Here is a 24,523-nt window from a genome sequence, read left to right on the forward strand (position 1 = left end):
GTCTCATGCTTCCTTCATTGGCAACCAGTGAAAAATTTTTTTCTTACTTCCATTTAAAATTATCCAATTTGTCTACGGATAATTTACAATAATTTCTGAATCCCATACTAGCCCTGTGGACTCCGGACATAAACAAATGTTAAATAGTCTCTAACCCTGAGGAAAACATAATTAGGCCAGGGAAATCTACTGAAGAAAGTCCAGGCAAGCTATTCAATTCTTTGTTTAGCCCTGATAATTAAGGCTCTACCTCTGTGTAAGACTTGCAGAACTCTGGCAGTTGAACCAGATGCCACCTACTGGGAAAACATGGGCTTACAGAAAAAACTAGAGCAGCAATGCAAAGTAATGATGGTGGCTCAGCAGTGCCATCGTACTTAACGCCACTGAACTGTACACTTTTAAAATGCACATGTCAATAATTTTTTGTTATGTGTATTTTACCAAGATTTTTAAAAAAGCGTAATGAGTGGTATAAAACAAGGTGTTTGACACAACAGAAATTAGTAACAATTAGTCATAATAATACCATTCCATTGATATGATAGTTTATCATATTTACATTATCAATATTTCTAGTAACAATCATTACCTATTTAGTGCTTAATACATGCCAAGTACCATCCTAAGCACTTTACATAGAAATACAATCTTTGTCATTATTTTCCTAAGACTACTAAGAAAATAAAAGTTTTGTATTTACCCATCACATCTGGAAACAGGATTACCACATTCCAGATTTTCAGAAAGCTTCTTCAGTCTCCAAGAAGGAATTTCAGTCGAAGGCAGTTGGGATAAACAGAACCGTTTACCAAATTTCATGCCCCCCAAAGCAGGTGGATATATGAAACATTGAGAAGTTGGCCCTGAATGTCAAACATGAAAGCACAGATGTACTAAAGGTGGCTCTGGTGTGGGTTAGTGGTAAAACACAGTGAAGCAGAGCAATCACGTGAGCACTGAAAACTTGTCTTTATACAAATATTCCTATGTGATTGTGTCATCTCTCAGGTGGTCAGTGTCTCACACATGACACCTTTTTGCCTGGCTCGTGCCCTCCTCAAGCACCATTCCTTCTGATCAGTACACCCTGTCCTCTGAGCAAGCAAAATCCTCTCCAACGTTGGCATCCTCTGTCCCATCTCCAAAGGTAACCTACTTTTAATCTGGTTACCACCATCCATTATTCACAGTTTGCAGATTAGGGATATATTTTGTATGTTTATGCATTTTTTACCCCAGCCTCAGATAGTCCAGTAACTGCTGTTTTTATTTTTTATTTTTTGATCTTGCAAACACACTAGATTTATGGGCTTGGAGCAGGGGAGAGGGGAGGTATGTGGGTAAGCCATTATTAGACCATGTACAGAAGGAGTAGGGGATGGGTGGACAGGCTGAGGAGTTTACAGTACCCTGCATTTAAGCATACACTCTTATACTACCCTGGTTTTCACTGACCTCTATCCCAATCCCCTACTTTGGCATTCTGCATAGATTGCATTGTTATGCATCCAATGTCATCAAGATCTGGGTCAAATGATCTTCAAAAGCTTTCACAGTGTGACCGCATCTTACATGGGTACTCCTTTGATTGGCACTTTACTCCTAAGCATGTGATCTGCTCATAGTCTCTGTTTGCCTCTTTTTTTTTTTTTTTAAATTCAAGTACAGTTGACACACAGAGTGACAGTTTCAGGTGTACAACATAGTGATTTAACAACTGTACACACCACAAGCATAGCTGCCATCTGTCACAATACCATTGATACTATATTCCCTCTGCTGTACCTTTCATTCCTGTGACTTATTCATTCCATAACCATAAGCTTGTATCGCCTACTTTTTTTCACCCTTTTTGCTCATCCCCCCCACCAACCCTCACCCCTTCGGCAACCACCAGTTTGTTCTCTTTATTTATGGGTCTAATTCTGCTTTGCTTTTTGTTTTGTTTTTTAGATTTCAAATGCAAGTAAAATCATAGGGTATTTATTTTCCTCTGTGTAACTTATTTCACTTAGCAAAACACTCTTTAGGTCTTTCCATATTGTCACAAATGGCAAGATCTTTTTCCTTTTTAAGGATGAGTAATATTACATTATATATTATAAAATGTACATTATACACATATATACACATTATATATGTAATATACATTATACATATATATACATTATATATACCACATCTTCTCAATATTCATTATATATATACACATTATATATACACATCTCATATGTAATATATACACACATATATGTGTATATGTATATACATATGTAATATATTATATATACATTATATATAAGAATTACATTATATATAATATACATTATACATATATACATTATATATACCACATCTCTCAATATACATTATATGTATACATTATATATATATATACACATCTCAATATACATTTTATATATATGTGGTATATATACCATATCTTCTTTATCCATTCATGTATGGATGGACACTTGGTTTTCTTCCATATCTTGGCAATTGTAAATGATACTGCAACAAACACATGGGTGCATGTATCTTTTCAAATGAATGTTTTCATTTTCTTTGGGTAAATACCCAATAAGGAAATCAGTGGATCATATGGTAGTTCTATTTTTAATTTTTTAAGGAATCTCCATACTGTTTTCCACAGTAGCTGCACCAATTTACACTCCCACTAATAGCTGCATAAGTGTTCCCTTTTTTCCATATCCTTGTCAATATTGTTATTAGTTGTCTTTTTTGTTCTAGGCATTCTAACAGGTGGGAGGTGATAACTCATTGTGGTTTTGATTTGCATTCCCCTGATGATTAGTGATGTTGAGCATCTTTTCATGTGTCTGTTGGCCATCTCTATGTCTCCTCTGAGAAAATGTCTATTCAGGTCCTCTGACCATTTTTTAATTTTTTCTTTTTTGGTGTTGAGTTGGGTAAGTTATTTATATTTTTTGGGTATTAACTCCTTTTCAAATATCTTCTCCAATTTAGTAGGTTGCCATTTTGATTCATTGTTGGTTTTCTTTACTGTGCAAAAGCTTTTACTTTTGGTGTTTTATTTTCTTCTTATGCTTGTCTTTACAACTAGATAATAAATACTAAAAGAGCCAGAGCAGTGTCTTTCATTTTTTAATATATTCTCCCCTACAAGTCTTATCATTGTGATTTGTTATATAGATAGGATGAGCTTAATAGATATTTTTAAAAAACAGATTAATATGGTGGTACAACTAAGGATGTTAATATTATTTTTCTTCTCATATTCCAATACAAAACACATAAATATCTTTGGTGAGGGTATTTCATACAACCAAGAGATAGCAAATCTTAAAACGTACAGCACAGTAACTAGATATGAAAAACTTTCTTATTATCTGGGCATTGACAATGTAAATGTCACTGCACACAAACTGATTTTATCTGTCTGTGTCTTACTACTTGCCCCATATCTAGTCTCTGAAAACATAAGAACTCAGGAGAATTAGGCATTCAGAATTTTCCATAAAATCACTTTTTATTAGGAAAAAATGCCAAGAAAAATGGTAGCATGGGAATCTCAGATATTTTTAAGTGTGTGTGTGTTAGGCTCACTATCTTAGGGCATGTGCCAGTAATAGAACCTAAATCCATTGACTCAGGAATTGCTCTTTCTTGGACTATCTGGAGAAGTAAATGGTAAAGCATTTATGGGTCTTTAGAAGATTCAAGCTATTTGGTTAATACTTTTTCTCTGTGTTTGCCAAAGTGGTTCTGAACTCAAATAATTGTGATTATTCAAAGTTATTCCTAAACACAATGAAGTCTGTAATTTCTTTTAGCAACTTGAAAAAGTCCTGAAACAGTAATTCTGTTTCTTCTGACCTTTTCATATTTGCAGTATATTTGCAATATACTCACAGACCCTGTTTTCTAATTCTGAATTAGAATTATTAGTAATGTTGAGGATTTTGTCTGTTTATTTATGTCCTGATTCTACTCTGAGTCATTTAGCTCTGTTGCATAGCAACCAATTATGATATAACAAACAGTGGACAATGATAGATCAGTGGAGGATATACTATGCAACAAAAGTAATTTCATCTAAATGACTTCAAAGAGAGCAATAGAAGTGTAGAAATGCTTTTTGTTTTAAAAAGAAGGGTTTTAATATTTTCACATAGCATCAAATATAACCAAACATCTCATTGATCCCCAAACAGGTATTTTTATGTCAATTAATAGGCATTCTTAATAAATATTTATATGTTAATAATTAATAATTCATGTCTACCTGTTTGGGGGGGAATGAATTATAAATGTTACAATATCCATGCTGTGAAAGAGAAACCAGACTAAAAAAGAGGCTGGGAGTCTGATCATCTGGTTTTTAGTTTCACTCTGACACAAACAAGCAATAGTTTCAGGCAATTTGTTTAACCTTTGGGGACTTATTCTTTTCATATATAGGATAACAAAGTTGGAGCTCATGCTCCATCCTCATCTCATCCTCTACTTATTACTCCATATCATTTTCTTGTCCCTGTTATATCTTGGTAGATTCTAGATAAGGAGAGATCCTGTCCCCTTCTTCAGTAGAGGGACCCATGACATAATTTGTGGGGCCCATTGCAAAATAAAAATGTCAGGCTTCTTGTTAAAAAATTGTTAAAAATTTCAATGACAACAGAGCATTAAACTAAGCATGGGGCCTCTGTGAGTGTGGGAATTCTTTGTGACTGAACAGATCACATACACCATGAAGCTGGCCCTAGAGAGACCAAAGGAGTTTTGTTTTGTTTTGTTTTGTTTTTTTTTACATTCAGACACTCTCTTCTGCTCTTAACGGAATGAAAATCAGAGAAATCTTGGTAGAACAGTGACATGAATCATTTAAAGAAAGAAATAACAGGAATACAGTATTAGAAAGCAAATGTCTTAGATTGACCAAGATGATAAAATAGTGGCTTATGACTTTCCATCCTCCCACAGATTTGCCAAATATACAGCTACACATGGATCATTACCCTCCGAAAGAAACCTAAAAACCAACTGAGTAACTCCTCCACATCAGCCTACTGAGAAAACACTCACATCAAAATGAGTAGGAAATACTGAGACACAGACTATAAGCCTCACCCCTGGCACAGTGCCTGACAATTGGGAGGGAACTCCCAACTCCCAGAGTTTCCCTGCGAGTGAAGGGTTTGGACCACACATATAGTGCTCCACTTTTAAGGCTACTATTTGAAGGATGGGTCCCCAAATATCCTAGCTCAGAGAGCCAACAGGGTTTGGCATTCATAAGTCCCATAGGACCATAACAAACAAAGAAGCAGCTGTTAAACAGGCACATGAACACTCCTCCCACCTATTCCCCATGGCTCAGTGCAGATGGAGCAGGCAAAGGTGCCCATCTCCCAGTTTTTCCCTGGAAGAGAGTTTGAGTGCAGAATTTCCCAGCTGCTGCCTGAGGGTCTGGCTTCTAATCAGTTTGCATCTGGGTATTGACTGGGATCCTCCAAGGAGACCTAAAGAGCTGGTGGGCACTTGTCCCATATTCCCCCTCTAACTCACTTCAATAATAAAAAACAAACCAAGTTGCAACCTTTTCCCTGGAAAGAAACTGTCCACACATAAGGTGCTCCAAATTTTGTAGTTGCCACTCAAGGAACAGGTTCTCAAGTCACCTAACTAATAGTTACCAGGGCTTGGCATTTACAAATCTCATAGGGTCATATTAAACAACAACAACACAACAACAACAACAACAACAACAACAACAACAACAAAAAAGTACTTTTTAAATGGGCACACAAGCACTTTTGCAGCTCTCACTTCCCCAGCTCAGCACAGAAGGAAGAGGCAAACATTCACCTCCCAGTTTCTCCCTAGAAGGCACTTGATTGTGTACCTTCCTAGCTACTGTCTGAGGTTCTGGCTTCTAGTTAGACTGCACATGGGAGCAGGCTGGGATCCTCTCAGGACCTGAAAGAGCTGGTGGGCATGTCTCCTACCATCTCCCCCCAACTTGTGCAGCAGTAAAACCAAGTCTCCAGTTTCTCCCTGGAAGGAGCATGTCCACACATCTAGCACCCCAAATGTTACAGCTGTCACATAAGGGACTGGCTCCCAAATCATCCAGCTCTGGGTGCTGACAGGGCTCAGCATTCACAGGTCATCTAGGATTACACAATACCAAGAGATGGCTCTATATGGGTGTGCAAGCATCTGTAGCAACTATTCTCTCTGGTTCAGGAAAGAGCAAACAAAAACACTCAGTTCCCAGTTTCTCCCTGATGGGGACAAGACTGTACATCTAATATCCTGACTTTCCCAGACATTGTCTGAAGGTCAGCCTTCCAGTTAGCCTGCATTGGTGAGATGATGGGGCAGACAATTAGTTTTCATGAAACTGTGAACAGGCATGTGGGCACTTCTCACATCTTTGGGACAATAATGGGTCTTGGGAGATCTCAATCTACCGTGACCCATAAGAACAAAGACAGCAGAATGGACAATCACAAAGATTTGAGAAGTAACTAGGACCTCAGGCAAGTCTGATTGATGCGGCTCAAGTCTAGTCAGTCAAGACTGGGAGAGATGGCTGTTTCATCTAATGCATAGAAAACAATGCAAAGAGCCGAAGAAAATGAAGAAACAGGGAAATGTGTTCCAAACAAAAAGCAAGATAAATTTTTAGAGACCAACCTTGATGAGGTAGAGATAAGTGATTAATCTGACTGAGAGTTCAAGATAATGGTTATAAAGATGCTCACCCAAATAGGAGAGCAATAAGGGAACAAAGTGAGAATTTCAACAGTGAGATGGAAAATATTAAAAAGTACCAAATGGAAATCATAGAGCTAAAGAATACAATAACTTAAGTAAAGAATTCAGTAGAGGGTTTCAACAACAGACTAGATCAAGTGGAAGAAATGATCAGTGAACTCAAAGTTAGAACAGTGAAAATCATCCAATGAGAGAAGAAAAAAAAAGAAAAGAAAAGAAAGAAAGAATGAAGATAGCTAAGGTACTCATAGCACACTATCAAGTGGACCAATATATGCATTATAGGTATCTGAGAAGCAGAAGAGAGAGAGAAAGGGACAGGAAACTGACTCAAAGAGACAATGGCTGAAGACTTCCTAAACCTGAGGAGAGAAAGAGGCACCCAGATGAAGGAAGCTGAAGTATTACCAAAGAAGATGAATCCAAAAGATACCCACAACAAGACATACTATAATTGTATTGTCAAGTGTTAAAGAAAATGAGAAATCTTAAAATCAGCAACATAGAAGTGACTTGTTATGTATGAGGGAACCCCCATAAGACTATCACCAGATTGTTCAGCAGAACCTTGTAGGCCAGAACAGGGTGGGATGATATATTCAGAGTGCTAAAAAACAAAAAAACAAAACAGCTACCCAGCATAGATATGCTTCAAAATTGAAGGAGAGAGGGATACCTGGGTGGCTCAGCGGTTGAGTGTCTGCCTTTAACTCAGGGCATGATCCCGGGGTCTGGGATTGAGTACCATGTCAGGCTCCTACAGAAAGCCTGCTTCTCCCTCTGTCCATGTCTCTGACTTTCTCTCTCTGTCTCTCATGAATAAATAAACAAAATTGTTAAAAATATTGATGGAGAGAGAAAGATTTTGATGGACTTAAATAAGATCCAACTACATACTACCTGAAAGAGAGTAACTTCAGTGTTAAGGACACATACACACTAGAAGGGAAGAGATTAAATTTTTTTTTCCCATGCAAATAAAAAGGGAGCAGTTGTAGTTATAACAGACTAATTAAACATTAAGTCTAAAATGATAGGAAAAATAAGATCAGGATATAAAGGAGTGAGTGGTGGTTGCCAGGGGAAGAAATGGGGAGAAGCTGGTAAAAGGGTACAAATTTTCAGTTATAGGGTGAATAAGTCCTAAGGATTTAATATACTGTATGGGGACTATAATTGGTGATACTGTACTGTGTATTTGAAATTTGCTAAGATAGTAGGTCTTAAGCATTCTGACCAAAATAAAACAAAAAGGTAACTGTGAGGTGATGATGTGTTAATTAACTTGATAATGGGAATCAGCGCAAGTTGTACACTTAAATATATTACAATTCTATTTGTCAAATGTATTTCAAAAAAAGTGGGAAAAATAATAGAAAGTTAATGTTTTGTGGTGCTGGGCCCAGCCCACTCACAGATGCAATAGGTAACTCTGATAGTCTCTAAAGACGCTTCCAAAGAATTATACTCCTTGGGCTGCACCTGTGACTTGTGTTAACCAATAAGATATCACAGAGTGAGGTTGTGCCAGTTCTGGGCCTCCCTTTTGAAAGCAGCCTCTGCTTCCTAATTCATGACCACTTGCTTTGAGGAGCCTGAGCCACCTTATATGAAGCTCAGTTCCCCTGTTGGAGACATCAAGCAATAGACCACTTGAAAGCCAGCCATGTAATGAGGAGAGGACTGGAAGCCACATGGAGAGTGAGAACCAGCTGTTTCAACATCCAGTTGAGCCTTCTGATGACTCTGGCTATAGTCATATCTGACTATAATCTCACTAGGGACCCCAAATGAAGTCAGCCTTCAAACCACCCAGCAGAGCCCAGTCATCCCACAGAATCCTGAGAGAAAATAAAGTTGTTGCTTTGAACATTAAGATTGGAAGTGGTTTGCTCCACAGGAAGATAGCCTCACCAGTGACCATCTATCCCATGTGACTTCAAGGAGGTCAGAAAGCTCCCCAGTCTCACACTGTCTATAGGACCATTGTATGCCAAGTTCCCAGGGGAGGGAGTGAGGAAAGGGGAAGTTGAAAAGGAAGGGAGAGAAGGCAGAGGTTGGAGCCATGCAGAGAAGAGAACCTCGGCTGCTTGCCAGTCCCAGCACCAACACTTGCCTTTGGGCCAATGGTTCCAATGCTGTTTCTTAGGTTTTAGCTTTCCCTTAGGTGAACTTTGTTTTGAAACAGTCTACCATTGTAGTGACAGCTAGAATGAAGCCAAGGTTACGTGTTCATTTCTCCCATGGTTATTTGGGTTGTGTTCCTCCTCTAAAGATCCCTCACTGAATATCAATAGGTGGGTTAGTTCCAAGGAAGACCAGGCCAGATTTACAGGGTGGGACGACTGAAAACATGCTTATTGGTATCTTTACTCACAGAGGGCCAGAAAATTCACTGTCATGTAGTTAAGACAGGGTGTTTTAAGCACTTATTATTTCACATGGTATGATTTCTTTTTTCTCTCCATGTCAAGAAAAATCAACCATTTAAAACCTTGTTTCCTTTACTCTTAAATCATTGTTTTTTAAAGGTGGGAGTGAAAGTTATCCAGGTCTATAAATGTCTTTTCAAAAAAGTAATATCTCTTTTTATTAGTGTATGCAGAGTTTTAAAAGAACTATAATGAAGCATGCTAACTACACGAATATTACTTTACATAGCATTTTTAATCATTGTTAAAGACAAGCCATTTGCTCATTGGTTCTTGATATTTTCCCATTTATATTCAGATTAATGAAGAACTAATAGCCTCATCTGGCTGAATTGTAGCAAGGAGTTTACATTGTGAAAGTCTCATATATAAAATTTTATTCTCTAATAGAAAAAAGGGAAATAGTAAAAATTATTAATATTTAAAATAGTTATAAAATACATTTCCCTCTCTAAATGGCTTGGTAACTTTAAGAGTCTTTCCTATGTCTTTGAATATTCAATTCTAGTAAATATCACAGCCAAAGAGTTCCAAGCGAAGTGCAATACTTTGATTCCATGTTTTAGGAATGATGCGGATAAACCTGGAAATAATTGGTGGGTTGAAAAAGTTCTTCACGTGTCCTTTGACATTATTATTTCCTTCGAAAATCTGAAAGCAAAATATGAGAAGATCTTTAATGATGATGTAATGGGTATGAAAATCTTATTGATAATTTTTTTTGCAATTTTAGTTCAAGCTGAGGACATCAATGAACACATACATTATCAAAGATGATCTTTGGTCAATTATGAAATCACATGCCTAGCAGACATCTTTAGGGATTCCACCTCACTGGCTGGAAAAATAGAGACATTTGACATCTGACATGGTGCTGTGGAGCAGCTATGAAACCATCTCTGCCCATAGCCCCTTGGTAGCTGTGTGACTTTGGGCAGGTGACATATATTCTCTGATTCTCCATTTCCTCACCAGAAAAATGGAGATAACAAAAGTTTACCTCACCTTAAATTTTTTCAAAAAGTATGTAAATATATGACAGATGCATAGTAAGTGCCAGACAGTGGTTAGTTGTCACCAACATTTAAAGTAAAATGCAACCATGTGTTTTTACTTATTCTTTTTTGGCAAATGCCTTCTATCCTCACTTGAACTGTGTTTCATGCCTTTTTTTCCTTTTAGCATCCCCAGCAGGTTCCCCAACATTTACACACAGCAGAAGCTAAGTCACTATTTGTTTATGACAACGATGCTTACCCAGCTATAGAGACACTTTAGTACAGTGACAGATAAAACCAGCCAAACCAACCAACCGACCAACCAACCAATCAACTGACTAAACAAACATCTCAGGAACTTAAAAAGAGAGAGAAGTTCAAATTTATTCACCAAGATAAGTGCTGAGCCCAGGATGAGCATCCAGTAAAGGTTTATCCCCTTCTGTGTTGCCCCTCCTACTGGCTCCAGCCTGATTTCCCTTCCTGGAATTTTAGACTCACCACCTTAGATATGCCCCCAGGAGCATTTTAGAATCAAGGAATTAAGGACTATAATGGAGTAGTTCGTCTTGCAAGAAATTAGTTTCTTCATCAGTGAGGATAACAACTGTCTCCTGCTTAATAATATGATACACAATGCTTCATGGCTGTGGGTATTTGATCAGTCAATAATAACAAGTATACCCAAGGTAATGCTAATATGATGTTATTTCACAGTGGAGGGTTTTCTAGACCCATGTTATGGACTGCATGTTGGTGTCCCCCTCAAAATAATACATCGAAACCCTAATCTTCAGTGGGATAGTATTAGGAGGTAGAGCCTTTGGGAGGTAATTAGGATTAGAGCAGGTTGTGATGGTGGGGGCCATCCTGATGGGATTAATACAAAAAGAGGAGAAGACGTGGGATCTCTCTTCCTGCACCAAGGAAGGCCATGGGGGAACATAACCAAGGAGAGAGCCTTCATCAGGAACCCAACCATGCTGGCACCCTTCTCTAGGATTCCAGCCTTCAAAACTGTGAAAGAGAAGTGTTTGTGGCTTTCAACTATGATCATTTATTACAGCAGTGCAAGCCCACTGAGAGACAGCTCTTTACCATCTTTCTCAATCAGAGCTAATGATGGCTCATACCTCTCCCTGGTGTTTGGTTCTATTTCACAGGTGGCCCAGCCACTGCTGAAAGATAGTCCGCATGGTCTCTGTCCCCACACCAGCTACCTGCCAAGCTAGGGTTCGGACTTATTAGAGAGGAGGTGCATGTCCGCACATATTTGTCAAAGGCAAAGAGCTATTTGCAAATATAGGTACTTCTCTCATAGCAGTTTGTGAATTGCTTTGTTGTTGCCAGGACAGCACCCTATACCTTGTCCACCATGGAGGATTTCTGCCTGTAAGGCTTCCATTCCATTCCCTGGTCACTGTAGTGGATGGTGTAGCTTTTCACATACATTTCAGAGGACAGAGACTTGCAACCCTGTGTTACAATCGCAGTTATTTTCTTGATTTTGAGCAGATCAATTTGTAACCACTGTTTGTTGTTGTTTGCCTGTAAAAATGATGAGGACACATGAATAAGGCAGATATTAAATCCTTTGATTTTTTAGACCAAGGTATCAAAATGTGCAGCGCTCAAAAGCATTTCTTTTCTCTCATCCCTTATGATTTTCTATCTCCTAAAGGACTTCCCTATTCCCTCTTGTTTGTTGTTGCAGACATATATAAACTTTTACTAGAGTATTTCATATCTTGTACAATAATGGTTTATTTGTTTATATCCCTTACTCTTTGAAGGCAAGGATCTATTGTGTTTCAATGTATAGCACACAGTTGGTATTCAGTGAATATTGCTGAATGAATAAATTAATGAATCTTGAGAAAAAAATTAGATTGCTAAATCATCTGTAAATATTATTTTCTTAAACATATTTGTTTAAATGCCATGATGATATTGCTGATGGGTTATCTGGGAAAGGATTGAATAGTATCCTCTCTAACTTATTTTAGAAAAGTCCCACTTTTCTTTCCATCACTTCTGTCAACTAGGAGGAATAGTCCAATTTCTTCTTTTCTGATATTTCAAATAAATGTAATATTTGAAATACCTGATAAAGCCGTGCCTAGGACTTGATATGGCATGATAGATATCCTGTCTCTGGCCTAACAAAATGCCTAATCACATGTTTGCTGACACATACTGGAGAAAGAGGATCAGAAAGACTGAGTTTTAGAGTAATCAGAGACAATTTTTCGCCTTTGGAGGATACATCATGCCCCATAGTCTCATTCAGTTCTATATGAAATAGTGAATATTGATGTATTTCTTTAACATCACTTATGTGTACATGTATGTATGTGTATATGTTTATACACAGATATATGTATATATTCATATATTGTATGTATTTTTAAAGCAACTTGATTGAATTAAAATTATTGTATTAATTTTTTTTGTTAATTTTGTAATATTCTCTAGTGACATTTGGTGGTTTCTTAGTGTATCACCAGGCTGAATAGTAACCAATCCAGGTTGTACTAGTGATACAGAGGCAGATATCTAGAGGGTTTCTGAAGGTATAAAAAAATTTTTATAGACATAAAAGAGGTAGAGACACCTCAGTTTGTATGTGTGCCTGCATAGTGTCTAGCCTCTCTAAAGAGACCCTATAAAGACATCTAATCTTAATAGAAGATTAAGTGAAACGGTTATAATTTAGAATTCCAGATTTGAAATAATGGCATTAAAAATTAGAATTAGTATTTCATCTTTGAAGCCATTATTATATCACAAAGACTAAAAGCAGATTACATACAGAACAAAATTTTCCAAAAAGCTGTAAAATACAAGGTAGGGTGACAAAGTTATTCTATGAATAGATCTAAAGGGTTTTCTGGGGGAAAAAAAATGGATGAGATCCTTTCTCCTTAACTTTTTCTTTTATTTTTTTATTATTTCATTTATGTAATGATATAAATGCAATGCAATATAACATTATTACTTTTATTATTTTAACTTCTTTAGGTCTCTTTTACTACTCTGCAAAATTGCAAAATGAGGTGTTTGCATGGCTTCAAATGGTGGGAGGGCCAATGACCTGTTAATCGGGAATATAAGCTTCCTGATTCTCCCACCAAACTAAGCTAAAATGATTTAATCTCTTTTGTGTTTAAATTTAAAAGGGAAAGACTAGACTGGATGCTTTGTAAACCCCTTGCCGTTCTTACATTCTGTGAGTCTGTGATGGACCAGAAATTAGTTTTGAGACACAAATGTCAGTTCCCAAGACTACCTGTATGGGGTCCATCCAAGCTCTTCTGTTTTCTCCACTACCACCACAACTCTCTTTCCATTGCTAGCAGCTTAACATAAATATAGGACCTGGGATTCTATGGAGTCCAGGGAACTAGAATGTAGGTATCTCAAGGGAGGGACATCAGAGGATAGAAAATAAGGAAGGGTTAAGTTGATTGATAGAATCATTCTGATTTTCGATGCCATTGAGATTTTTCAAGTCAGTTGAAGAGTGAAATGAAAATGAGCAAAGTATTAACCATTAGCCTAAAAGTAAGTCACTGGAATTATTCAATGGGCTAATATTAGGGGCAATATAATTCTCTGGAAGATGCTTATTAAACTTAGGCCACTGATTTACAACCCTGGTTTTGCAGCATTTTGCCATGCCTCCAACTGTCTAAAGGAAAGTCACAAAGTTCTCAAAAAAAAAAAAATGGGAACAAAGAAATCTAAATAGCACTATTAAGAAAATGAAAAGTATTGCTAAATTTGAAAAAAGAAAGTGTTGCAATCTAAATCAATTATCACTAACATGAGTTGTTTTAATTAGGAGTTGGCAAACTACAGCCCAATGGCCATGTTGGGCCCCTTGCCTATTTCTGTAAATGAAGTTTTATTGGAACATGGCCATGCTCATTTATTTATTGTTTATAGCTGTTTTCCTGCTACAATGGCAGAGTTGAGTAGTTATGACTGAGAACGTATGGCTCACAGAGTCTAAAATATTTATTATCTGGTCTTTTGTGGAAAAATTTTCCCACCCCTGATCTAAATCAAGACTAGACCAAGAAACTCAGAAATGATTAAAAAAGAAAGAAAGAAAGAAAGAAAGAAAGAAAGAAAGAAAGAAAGAAAGAAGAAAGAAAGAAAGAAAGAAAGAAAGAAAGAAAGAAAGAAAGAAAGAAAGAAAGAAATCTCTCTGAGCCAAAATCAGAGTTAAAGTTATCAAGTCAACAGATATTCTAGATTCTCAGACGTAGGATCATAATCTGCAGAAACAGATTATATTCTGATTTCCCAGGATCCCCATGTTCTCTTTAGTGAGGTCCTTTGTTTTCTTCTGGAAGACTGAGTGAACTCCATTCATAGGCATATTTTACCTTGGCTTGCCAGGCATTCACACGACCCTGGGCATTAAGACGGGCACGGAAGGGTTCCCAGTAATCTCCCCACCAAGATTTTTTAAATGAGGAGGCTGTGATTTGCTTGTTTTCTATCTTTCCACTTTCCATGCCCAGCGGCGTGGAGCATCCTGTCAAAAGAAAAATAATGTGATTAATTATGCCCCACCAGTATTCCTTGCATGGTATTTTGTACTTGCAGAGGAGACAAGAAATAATATCTCTACTAACAATAAAAACAACCATTGCCAGCAATGGATAGTTATTGCCCACATGCCAAATCCTATTTTTAGGCTCTACATGTATTACTTGATGCTCCTAATTACCTCCATTTTACAAATAGGAAAACAAAAAAAGCACAGCAAGAAAAAGGAACTTGCCTGAAGTAACACTACTAGAGGAATCAGAAACTAAATTGGAGCCCAGGAAGTCTGACACCCAAACACCATGTTCTAAATATTTAAACTCATTTTCTTCCTTCAGAGAGCTATGGAAGCTTCTGTCTTTTCTTTGAGGTAGAAAATATTCCTACACTGTCTATGTATATAACAGTATATTCTATTTCTCTGTCTTAAAAAAGCTATAAAGAAGAAGATACAGTGGACCCTTGGTCATCACGTTCAACAGTTTATTTTAAACTCTTTGAGGATGATTCCTGTTATGCACCATTGGGAATTTTGCCAACGTGTGCACTTTAATGTTAGTCCTCAGGCTGTCTGTGAACATGAGAAACATAACTGCCCATCATCATCATCACCTCTGTGATGCTTTGTTCTTGTTGGTAAATCATGCAGACATTTTCTTGAAGTGATATCTTTCTTCATGAAAAAAAAGATAAAAAAAAACCTACTGCTAATAGTGATTATATCAAGAAAATGAGGGTTTTTTTTAAAGTAATGCTTCTTGAATAGAAAATGTTTTGAATAGATTAATAGTGCTGATTATCACATTTTAGAGCAGTTTAAATCTCTGATCTGAGTAAACTACCATTTACATCATATACCACATAGAAAGAAAAAAAGTGACCCTTAAAAATCTTTGTTTTATATAGTAGAATTTTAGTATGGTCATTTATGATTACCTGGATTTATTTATACCACAGATCACATTATATCCCCTGAAAAATACCAGCTTACATAAAAAAAAGCCTGACTACCTAAATAGGGAGCCAAATGGAATGTAGAGTTTAATCAAAGTTTCAGGAAGTTTGGGGGTGCGTGGGTGGCTCAGTCAGTTAAGGCTCCAACTCTTGATTTTGGCTCAGAGTTGTGAGATAAAGCCCTGCCTCAAGCTCCACACTGAACAGGGAGTCTGCCTGAGATTCTCTCTCTCCTTCTCCTTCTGCCCCTCCCCACCAGCACATACACACATACTCTCTCTCTCTCTCGAATGAATAAATCAATCTTAAAAAAATGTTGCAAGAAGTTGGTAAGCACTTTAGATTTTTAAAGCATTCATTGAACATCTAATATATGCCAGTAATGTTGCTAGATACTTTCATTACATTAAAGTCTGAGTGACCTGTGGACTTCGGAAGAGTCAGGCCTAGTCTGAAGCTTAGTTCTTATTGAAATAGCCTGATGGAAGTTATTCTAAGCTAGGGCTTTTCCTTGGAGGGTCAGGGCACTGTCCCTGCCATCCTGGTACTGTTAAGAGATGGTACCTACCCTCTGGCTGCTAGAACCAGTCTTGGTCTAGGTCACAATGAGAGTTTACCCGAGCAGAAACTGTTTCACCAAGGTTTTTACTAGGCACCTCTGTGATTGAAGAGAACTAAAAATTCTACACATTCTTCATATCTACTAAAGCTGGATTCTCTGAGAGGCATTCAAGACATAATGCATCTTAGTTCCTTACCGTTAACCTCACAACCTTGCAGCTCCAATCGAAGAGCAGGTCTATTATAGGATCTAGTTGGAGTGATCCTAATATATCTAGCCACAATAGGTGGGTCAAAATTATTCTCTTTTATTGTAGAGGCATCTGAATTGCCATCAAAATACTAGAGGAAAAAAAGGAAAGCTTAGTTATTAAACAATTATCTATAAAGTAATTTTATAATAAAATTTCAGTTTAACTTAATATTGTCATATTAAGTTTTCATGTGGCCTGAATTAAACCTTAGTCTTAAGAAATTGGAGATACATTCAATTCAGGAAGATGGTGTACATATACTTTGCCTTGTATCTCCTGCTGAGTACAGCTACAACATAAGAAGCCTCTGAAAGGTGGAGAGAAGAAGGCAGACTGGCTAACGTCCTTGGGACTCAAGGAACAACATGGTGCTGGGCTCTCCGGGTTTTATTTTGTCTCATATATCCCAGACTGGGAATCCAGCAACCAGGAAACACCAATAAGTACAGACAAAAGAAAGTTCTAGTGAAAGCTTCCTTCCTCCAGTCACACAACCAGGAAAGACCAGTCTAGAAAGACAGAAAATTTTCAGACAATAATTGCTCTACTTCTAACTAAACATTGTAGAAAACACTTGGCTCTTCCTCCACCCAGAGCAGTAAAGGCCAAGTTGAAGAGCCTAGACTTCCATGCTCATAAAACTGTAACAAGACACCTCCAAACACTCACTGGGATTGCATCAGAGAAAGCCAAATAGGAACCCAGGATTTTCATCTCCGCCAGCTGCTAATAAGGCTCCTACCACTGTAGTACCAGTGAAGACTACCCCATTTCCACCCAACAGCAAAGAGGAGTGGTCCTCCCTCATTGGGGAAGCTGGACTTCGAAGTCTACCTGGCAGTGATGAGGTGTGCCCCTGCCCCTTTCCTCGCTGGACCAGTGTCAGAAAGATTCAGCTAAAACAGAAGAGAAGGGAAGCAAGACTGAAGACCAGAAAAATAATAAAGGCAGTGAAACAGCTAGTTCTTTGAAAAGATTAAAAAAAATAAGGCAAAAAAAAATAAGGCAAATATCTAGCAAGAATGAGAAAGTAAAATGAGAAGAGATGCACATTACTAATATCAAATTCAATAGGCAATATCACTGTAGACTCTACAGACATCAAAAGCATAAAAGAATACTACAAACACCTCTATCCACATAAATTTAACAACTTAGAGGAAATTGATCAATTATTGTAAAGCACTATCTCAACTTATCCAGTATGAAATAGATCATTTGAACAGCCAGTAACTAGTAAAGAAATTGAATTCATAATTTAAAAGATCCTGGGGCAGCCTGGGTGGCTCAGCGGTTTAGTGCCGCCTTCAGCCCAGGCCTTGATCCTGGAGACCCAGGATTGAGTCTCACATCAGGCTCCCTGCATGGAGCCTGCTTCTCCCTCTGCCTGTGTCCGCCTCCCTCTCTCTCTTCTTTCTCTGTCTCTCTCTCTCATGAATAAATAAATAATCTAAAAAAAATATCCTGGAAAAGAAACCACTAGGCCCATGTAGTTTTACTGGTGAATTCTACAAATATTTAAAGAACACCAACTCTAGAAAATCTTTCCCAAAAGACAGAAGAGCATGCTTCCCAAATCATTTTATGAAGCTAGTATTACTCTGATATCAAAACCAGAGAGTCAAAAAAAAAAAAAAAAACAACAACAAAAAACCAGAGAGTACAAAAAAATAAAACTATACACCAACATTCCTCATGAATATAAGTACAAAAGTCTTTAAGCTATGAACTCTAACTGTAATCTGTGTTCTCTCCAAAACTGATTAGTAGGAAGTAGAAGTTGAGATTTTCAGGATCTATTCTAAGGTATAGTGCAAATAATTTATTATTAGAGATAGCTAATAATACAGATACTAGAAAAATAGTCAATGATTTACAGGAAAAATGAAACAAATTTAAAGTTATCAGCATAATAATGGCAGACTGACTCCTTACATTCTGATAGCTCTCTTTGGAAAGGGGGTTATGAAGGAGTTTGGGACTGGTACACATGGGATATTGGGAATAATTCTGGCTGAGCCTCTGAAAGACCCAGAAAGGGATTGTCATTCCTAAGGCAGAGCAGAAAAAAAGTCTGAAAAACACACTGCCTCTGAGCATAACTGGCATTAACATTGCTATTTCCTTCAAGTCCACTGAAACAAAGAACAAAATAAAATGTAAAAGTTAGTATAATCAAAACTCTTGGAGGCCAGTTTTTAGTGTGAGCTCCTTAAAAGCACAAGACCAGATATTCTACTCTGTCCTACACCATCTGCCAACCTAAGAGTCTGGGTATTTAGTTTGATCAAAAAGTGGGCTTTTTATGGAGTTTTGGAGTCTCAGGTCAGCCTTATCGCTTTAACTTGTAATACCAGACCCTCATTTTGCCACTTTCTTGCATAAGGCCCGAAGAAAGACATTTGTATTTCTCCCATCCAGAAAGGTATTTTTTTTTCCAGAAAGGTATTTTTAAAAAAGACATAGTGATAGGCATAGTCATAGTAACCTAGTGACCCCAGGGTGTGTCTTGAGATTCAGAAAGAAACGAGGCACACAGACCATCACATTCCTTGTACTGTTGCCTTTGAAGATCTGCCAGTTTGTCCGGTCAGAGCTGTATGCCACATAGAACTCCATGGTGTAGTAGGACTTCAGATACTGTTTGGCACCTTGTGTCTGGATCCCTGTGAATACGACCTCCCTCTGCATGTCTATCTGCAATATAGCAAAGCCATTAAACAGAACTGTTCTTGTCAACAAGTCACACAATTAAGTCCTTCCTTAATTCGTTGTGTAACCAGCTTTCTTTAGAACCAAAAAGTCAGCACCTAAGGTCTTAGCAAACTAATAAAATGGCTAGATACAATCCGTAGTTGAGCACAGGGTACCTGGACTTAAATCCAGCTGTATGTGACTTTTGGCAGGTAATTAGTCCTCTGTGCCTTAGTTTTTGCATCTGTGAAAAAGATATCTAGGGTATTACTAGAACTAACCTCATATGGTTCATTTTGACTATGTAAAGTACTTAGGATAGTGCCTAGAACATTGCAAGAACAACAAAGAGAAATTATTAAATCACCCTCACTTTATTATAATGGTACTGTAAATATTGTCAGGTTTATAAGATATACCTGGATCCAAGGTTTAGAGTCAAGTTCTGTTGAAGGTTTTTCTGGGATCCAAGCATTATATGACCCACCATTATTTAATCTTGCTAATTTGGGCTCCCAATAACCTAAGTCCAAAAAAGAAAAAAATTATTTTGAATTGAAAAACAAAAACATATAACTAGCAATTTCCCAAGTAAGTTTAGTACCAGTGGAAGACCAGATCTCTGCAGGAGCTTCTACTGAATTTAAGAGACCAGACAGTTGACATAGGCCTCAGCTACTAAGTCAGTTCATGGTGATGAAATCTTCAGGTCTGCTTGGTCAGTTGTCAACTACCACCCACCTCCTTTCTTGTACAGAAGTTGTGTTTATCTTTTCTCACTTATGTTAATGTGGTTGTTGCTGAGTGTGCTTGCTTATGGGGAGGGTGTGGAAGGACTTATGGGAGCCTCATTATCCCTTGCAACTGACCTCTTGGTCCTAGGAAGGGATTTGAGGCAGAGAGAGGAAATTTAGGAGATCCTGACAGACTGGATGATCAGCAAAGTTTTTTGAATGGGTGAGTGGCTGGCACAAGAAAGAGCCCTATTAACAGGGAGAACAGTATCTGGCCATAAGACCTTGTAAATCTGACTGTAATATTACGCTTGTGATCAAACCTGGGACGAGGATGAATGGGGAAAATTTTGGAAACAGGCACATGATCATAAGAGTAAGGGATTCACTCCTTGTTCAATCCCTGCTGAGAGGTTGTACTGCTTGCATAGAGATTCTGAGGACCCCTCGCTCTTGGTCTTTCCCGGGACAGACTCTTTGGGAACATTATACACCAGAGAGGGTGACAGTGATAAAGGAGTGTCAACAGGTTTTAGTGCCTATCATATTGCTCCTTCCTCTACCAGATGAGCACCTCAAGATGGAGCTGCTTTACCATGTGGTAGAGAAAAGCCTGGAGAGGAGTCATGATCTATAGATTAAATAGGCAGGGTTGTCATGAGTTGTTTTTCAGGCTGTGTACTGCATAACTGTAGGATATGCTTCCAAAGTCTATGATGCTGCTACTTACCCAAATGCTCAGAAGCCTTGATTTGTGAATCAGCTATGATGCCAGTGCTTAGTCCCATTGGCATCTTACATTCTACAAAACAAAGCAAACCAGAACAATGAATAATTTTTGCTTAGAAAATACACATAACAAAAAAAAAAAAAAAGAAAATACACATAACAATGTAAAAGTTCCATGGCTAGAGATTATACCCTTGGTGGGTCAGCTGGTTTCATCTACCTTGTATGGTACTGACTTAAAATATGCCTGGTTATAAAATGGTCAATGTACTAGCAAGACTGGTGCTTTAACAGAAATAGTGACATCCTAGAGGAAAACATGGAAATCCTGAAGCATTTAGTTTTAAACTGATTTCCATCAGTTTATATCTTGAAATAAACAATTATACAACATTAAGTATTACCCCTTATAAGTCTACATTCCCAAAAGTTGACTTGAAAGTTAGAGTTATTTACATTCTGATCACAAAAGAAAATGCCAGCTACTGAGATATCTGGATATTGACACGGTACTTGTTACTTAACAGATACTTTATAAATGCTGGCTGGCTGACTTGCTTGGCTGGAGGGGTAGACAGATGGAAATGATTTCTCAAATACTGAAATGCCAAGTTCAGAGACTATCCCAGTCATTGTTGAATTCCAGGTATCTTTTCCCCTCTCTATTCTAGGAGACTGGAAAATTCTCGCATTCTCTTTCCCACGAATTTCACATCATGAAGGAAGATACTTTATATTGGTTCCCCAACTGAGAAGAATGCCTTTGGGCTGAAACATGTGATTTAAGTTTCCTAGAAGACTCATGTTTGCAGTGCAATCAGATATGGGTCAGAATAAAAGTAGTTACTGGTACACACGTTGCCTCTGTCATGCAGAGTTCTCAGAGCTCAATATTTCCACTCTAAAAGTTAATAATGTTCTAGCAGGGACCCTCCTGCTAAAAATATCATGTGGCTCTTGGATGGTACCTCTGTCTATGATGAGAAATGGTGTTTGCATCCCTGCTCTCTGGTTTTCTCCAACCTCTGTGTTGAGGAGCCACCAACCAGGTTTTGATGACTTCATTTCAAGAGTTTTAAATGAACCTAAAATAGACAGTGAAGGACAACGTTAACCACCCCAAGTTAACAATATTAGTTGGCAGCTATCAAAGAATCCTAACATCCCTGCACCTCAAGAGGCTTTAGAAAAGAAATGAAAAATGATCTATTTCTCTTTAGGCAGGACCAGAGGTGTAAACGAACAGATAAAAACAAAACAGCAGTACACATATACATTAGTAAAAATAAATTGCCCCAGGACCTTAAAAAAATCTCCAACACCCCTTACTAGAAAGAAACTTTCATTTATCTACATAGAACATCACAAGCTAACCCATACATAATACAGTTTCTGAGTTCTAAGTATTAAAACAACCTTGAATGACTTATCATTGGGCCTCAAGACTATTGTGCATGTTTCCTTTCTCTCCCTTTATTTCATTAGTTTTTTCTTTTTTATGAGAAAATTGAAGTCAAACATTCTTCTCCCATATTTTCAAGTTTACATATTTGGATAGAGATGCACATAAATTGTTTCAGAAAATCACTGAAAGAATGACATTTCTGAAACTTCTGATTGTCCATTCTGATATTTAATGCTTCCCATTGCCAGTTAATTCTGAAATTCTGCTGACTGTAATTCATGTCTATTTTCCAGATTGTGAGTTAAAATTAATAGCTGATGGTCATCCTCCTTTAATACCAGAAAAAGATTCTAGCCTCCCACACTCCAATACAGGTATTTAGATTTGAAGGTTTAGATGGGCCAGCCAATTCCAGCTTCTCAGTGTTTCACACAGGCTTGTGGGAAGGGGGACCCATCTGGCAATTTTACATCCAGTGAAAAGTCAGGAATAAGTCTGGCCTAATCCCCTTCATCTCTGATTTTTTAATTAAAAAAATTTTTTTAATTTATTTACGTATGATAGTCACAGACACAGGCAGAGGGAGAAGCAGGCTCCATGCACCGGGAGCCTGATGTGGGATTCGATCCCGGGTCTCCAGGATCGCGCCCTGGGCCAAAGGCAGGCGCTAAACCGTTGCACCACCCAGGGATCCCTCCATCTCTGATTTTAACAGAGTGAGTCTTTATAGCTTTATTAGTGAGCCACAGCCTGAATGGAGCAAACAAGAATACCCTTTCCCCATCCTTAACCAAACCAGTCCCAACTGGACCTGCTGTACCTTTCTGAGGCTGACTCACATAGCAACTTCTCCATCCAAAGTACTGGCAAGGGATGCCTGTCTGCCTTCACTAGCTTCTCACAGCATTTGTGGAAGATAGGCTACTTGTGAAAAATGCAGTGTCCCTGGCACCTGCCCAAGATTTAGCAGATCAAAGTCTTTGAAAGCAAAATCTCTGCCTTAGCATTTGCATTTTAACCAGCTTCCTAGAATTTTACTATGCCTGTTACAGTTTGAGAGTCCATGGCATCTAGCACTCATACCCCTACTCACACAGAGATACACCTACAAACAACTCATTGGCACAAAAATCCTTTGTGATTTTTTTTAAAACCTTCTCATTATTTTGTACATGAAAAGCTCTAACTATCCTTCTTATTCTTTAGCTTTTATGATCATTAAAAAATTCCCCCTCCTACCAAACAGCCTCATGAGTCAGTTTAAGATTAAGATTCCTGTAGCTGTTTGCCCAAAGATATCAGAGTGAGAGTGTGAGGAATAGAATTCAAGAATGCAAGAATCCCCAAACCCTAGGAAGTTTTTAATCTCCTTCCCAACAGAAAGCTTTCGCTGCCTGAGCCGTGTGGGATTCATTTCGTAATCTGTTTAAGACCTGGCCTAAGTGACCCAGAGTGGTTTGGAAAAAACTGCCTAAGACATACCATCTTTGTAGAACTGAGTTGAGCCACACATTTAGCCTGTGTGGTGCTATAAATAGTGAATGCATTAGCTGGCTCTTTTGTACTCTGTATTTTGTTTGAGGATAAGTCTCTGCTCATGATCTCTGCCAGAACCCATGCCTGACTCTTAGGCAGTAAATGCACAGGAGGGAATGAGGGACAGTGACAGTTGCCAAGATTGCCTCCTCTAGCCATTTTTCATCAGGGACCTCTTTTTATTGTGCACTTCTTTACCAGGCAGCAGGGGCCAGACCCCTAGCTGGTGCTGTTGAGTGCCATTTTCCAGCAAGGTCTGGCCATGAAAATGAACCACATGGATGTCTCGGGAGCCGCCCATGTTCAACAGATGCAACCTCACCCACTCTTGCTCGTACATTCTCAGGCCGGGCAAGTTGTAGGTCATCCCATTGATGGCTGAAAGGACAGAGAGTTGCGATCAGTTAGAAATCTGTGTACACCAGCAGAGAGGCGAGTAAGGAGGTCTGAGGCATCCCAGCTACAACCCATCTTCCTGTCACTGTGACTACCCAGGCACAATAAGGACCCCTGTGTGTCCTGATATCAGTGAGAGGCTAAAACAGGTCCTCTTCACACTAGCCAACAGCAGTTTCCTGCAGTTTATCACTCTCCAACCCCCACTTCACACTTCCCTTGCTCTGTATTTCACTCACTTACCCTTGATATTTACAGTGTAGATTTTCCTGTGCTACAAAAACACAAATATGAGCCAGATAAGTGACTCCAGTGGTTAGAGGAAAGAGAGTGAGGGGGTACACAAAACATCATTGCAAGGCTGCCTAAATTTAGAGATAGTTCCAGGCAAAATCAGGAAGGCAGACCACTGAGGTTCATGTTTATTCATTTGTATGATAGCTCCTCTGCCCTTTTCCCAGCTTAAATGTCAAGGGTTCTCAGGCTTCATCCACTCTCTGCT

General features: G+C 38.2%; 1 protein-coding gene across 2 annotated transcripts in view; it reads right to left on the bottom strand.

The window, feature by feature from the left end:
* Nucleotides 1-9,416: 9,416 nt before the first annotated feature.
* F5 (coagulation factor V) overlaps nt 9,417-24,523 on the bottom strand; it is a 69,689-nt gene continuing 54,582 nt past the window's right edge. For both annotated transcript variants that reach the window (XM_077901589.1, XM_077901590.1), the window contains 9 exons: nt 23,824-24,003; nt 21,653-21,769; nt 20,686-20,757; nt 19,641-19,744; nt 19,069-19,224; nt 16,471-16,615; nt 14,593-14,744; nt 11,564-11,746; nt 9,417-9,851 (listed from right to left, as the gene is read on the bottom strand). In XM_077901589.1, the coding sequence (XP_077757715.1) occupies nt 9,705-9,851; nt 11,564-11,746; nt 14,593-14,744; nt 16,471-16,615; nt 19,069-19,224; nt 19,641-19,744; nt 20,686-20,757; nt 21,653-21,769; nt 23,824-24,003 (1,256 nt within the window). In that variant the 3' untranslated portion in view covers nt 9,417-9,704. The remainder of the gene's footprint in view (nt 9,852-11,563; nt 11,747-14,592; nt 14,745-16,470; nt 16,616-19,068; nt 19,225-19,640; nt 19,745-20,685; nt 20,758-21,652; nt 21,770-23,823; nt 24,004-24,523) is intronic.

Source organism: Canis aureus, chromosome 6 (genome assembly GCF_053574225.1).
Source record: "Canis aureus isolate CA01 chromosome 6, VMU_Caureus_v.1.0, whole genome shotgun sequence".
NCBI lineage: Eukaryota > Metazoa > Chordata > Mammalia > Carnivora > Canidae > Canis > Canis aureus.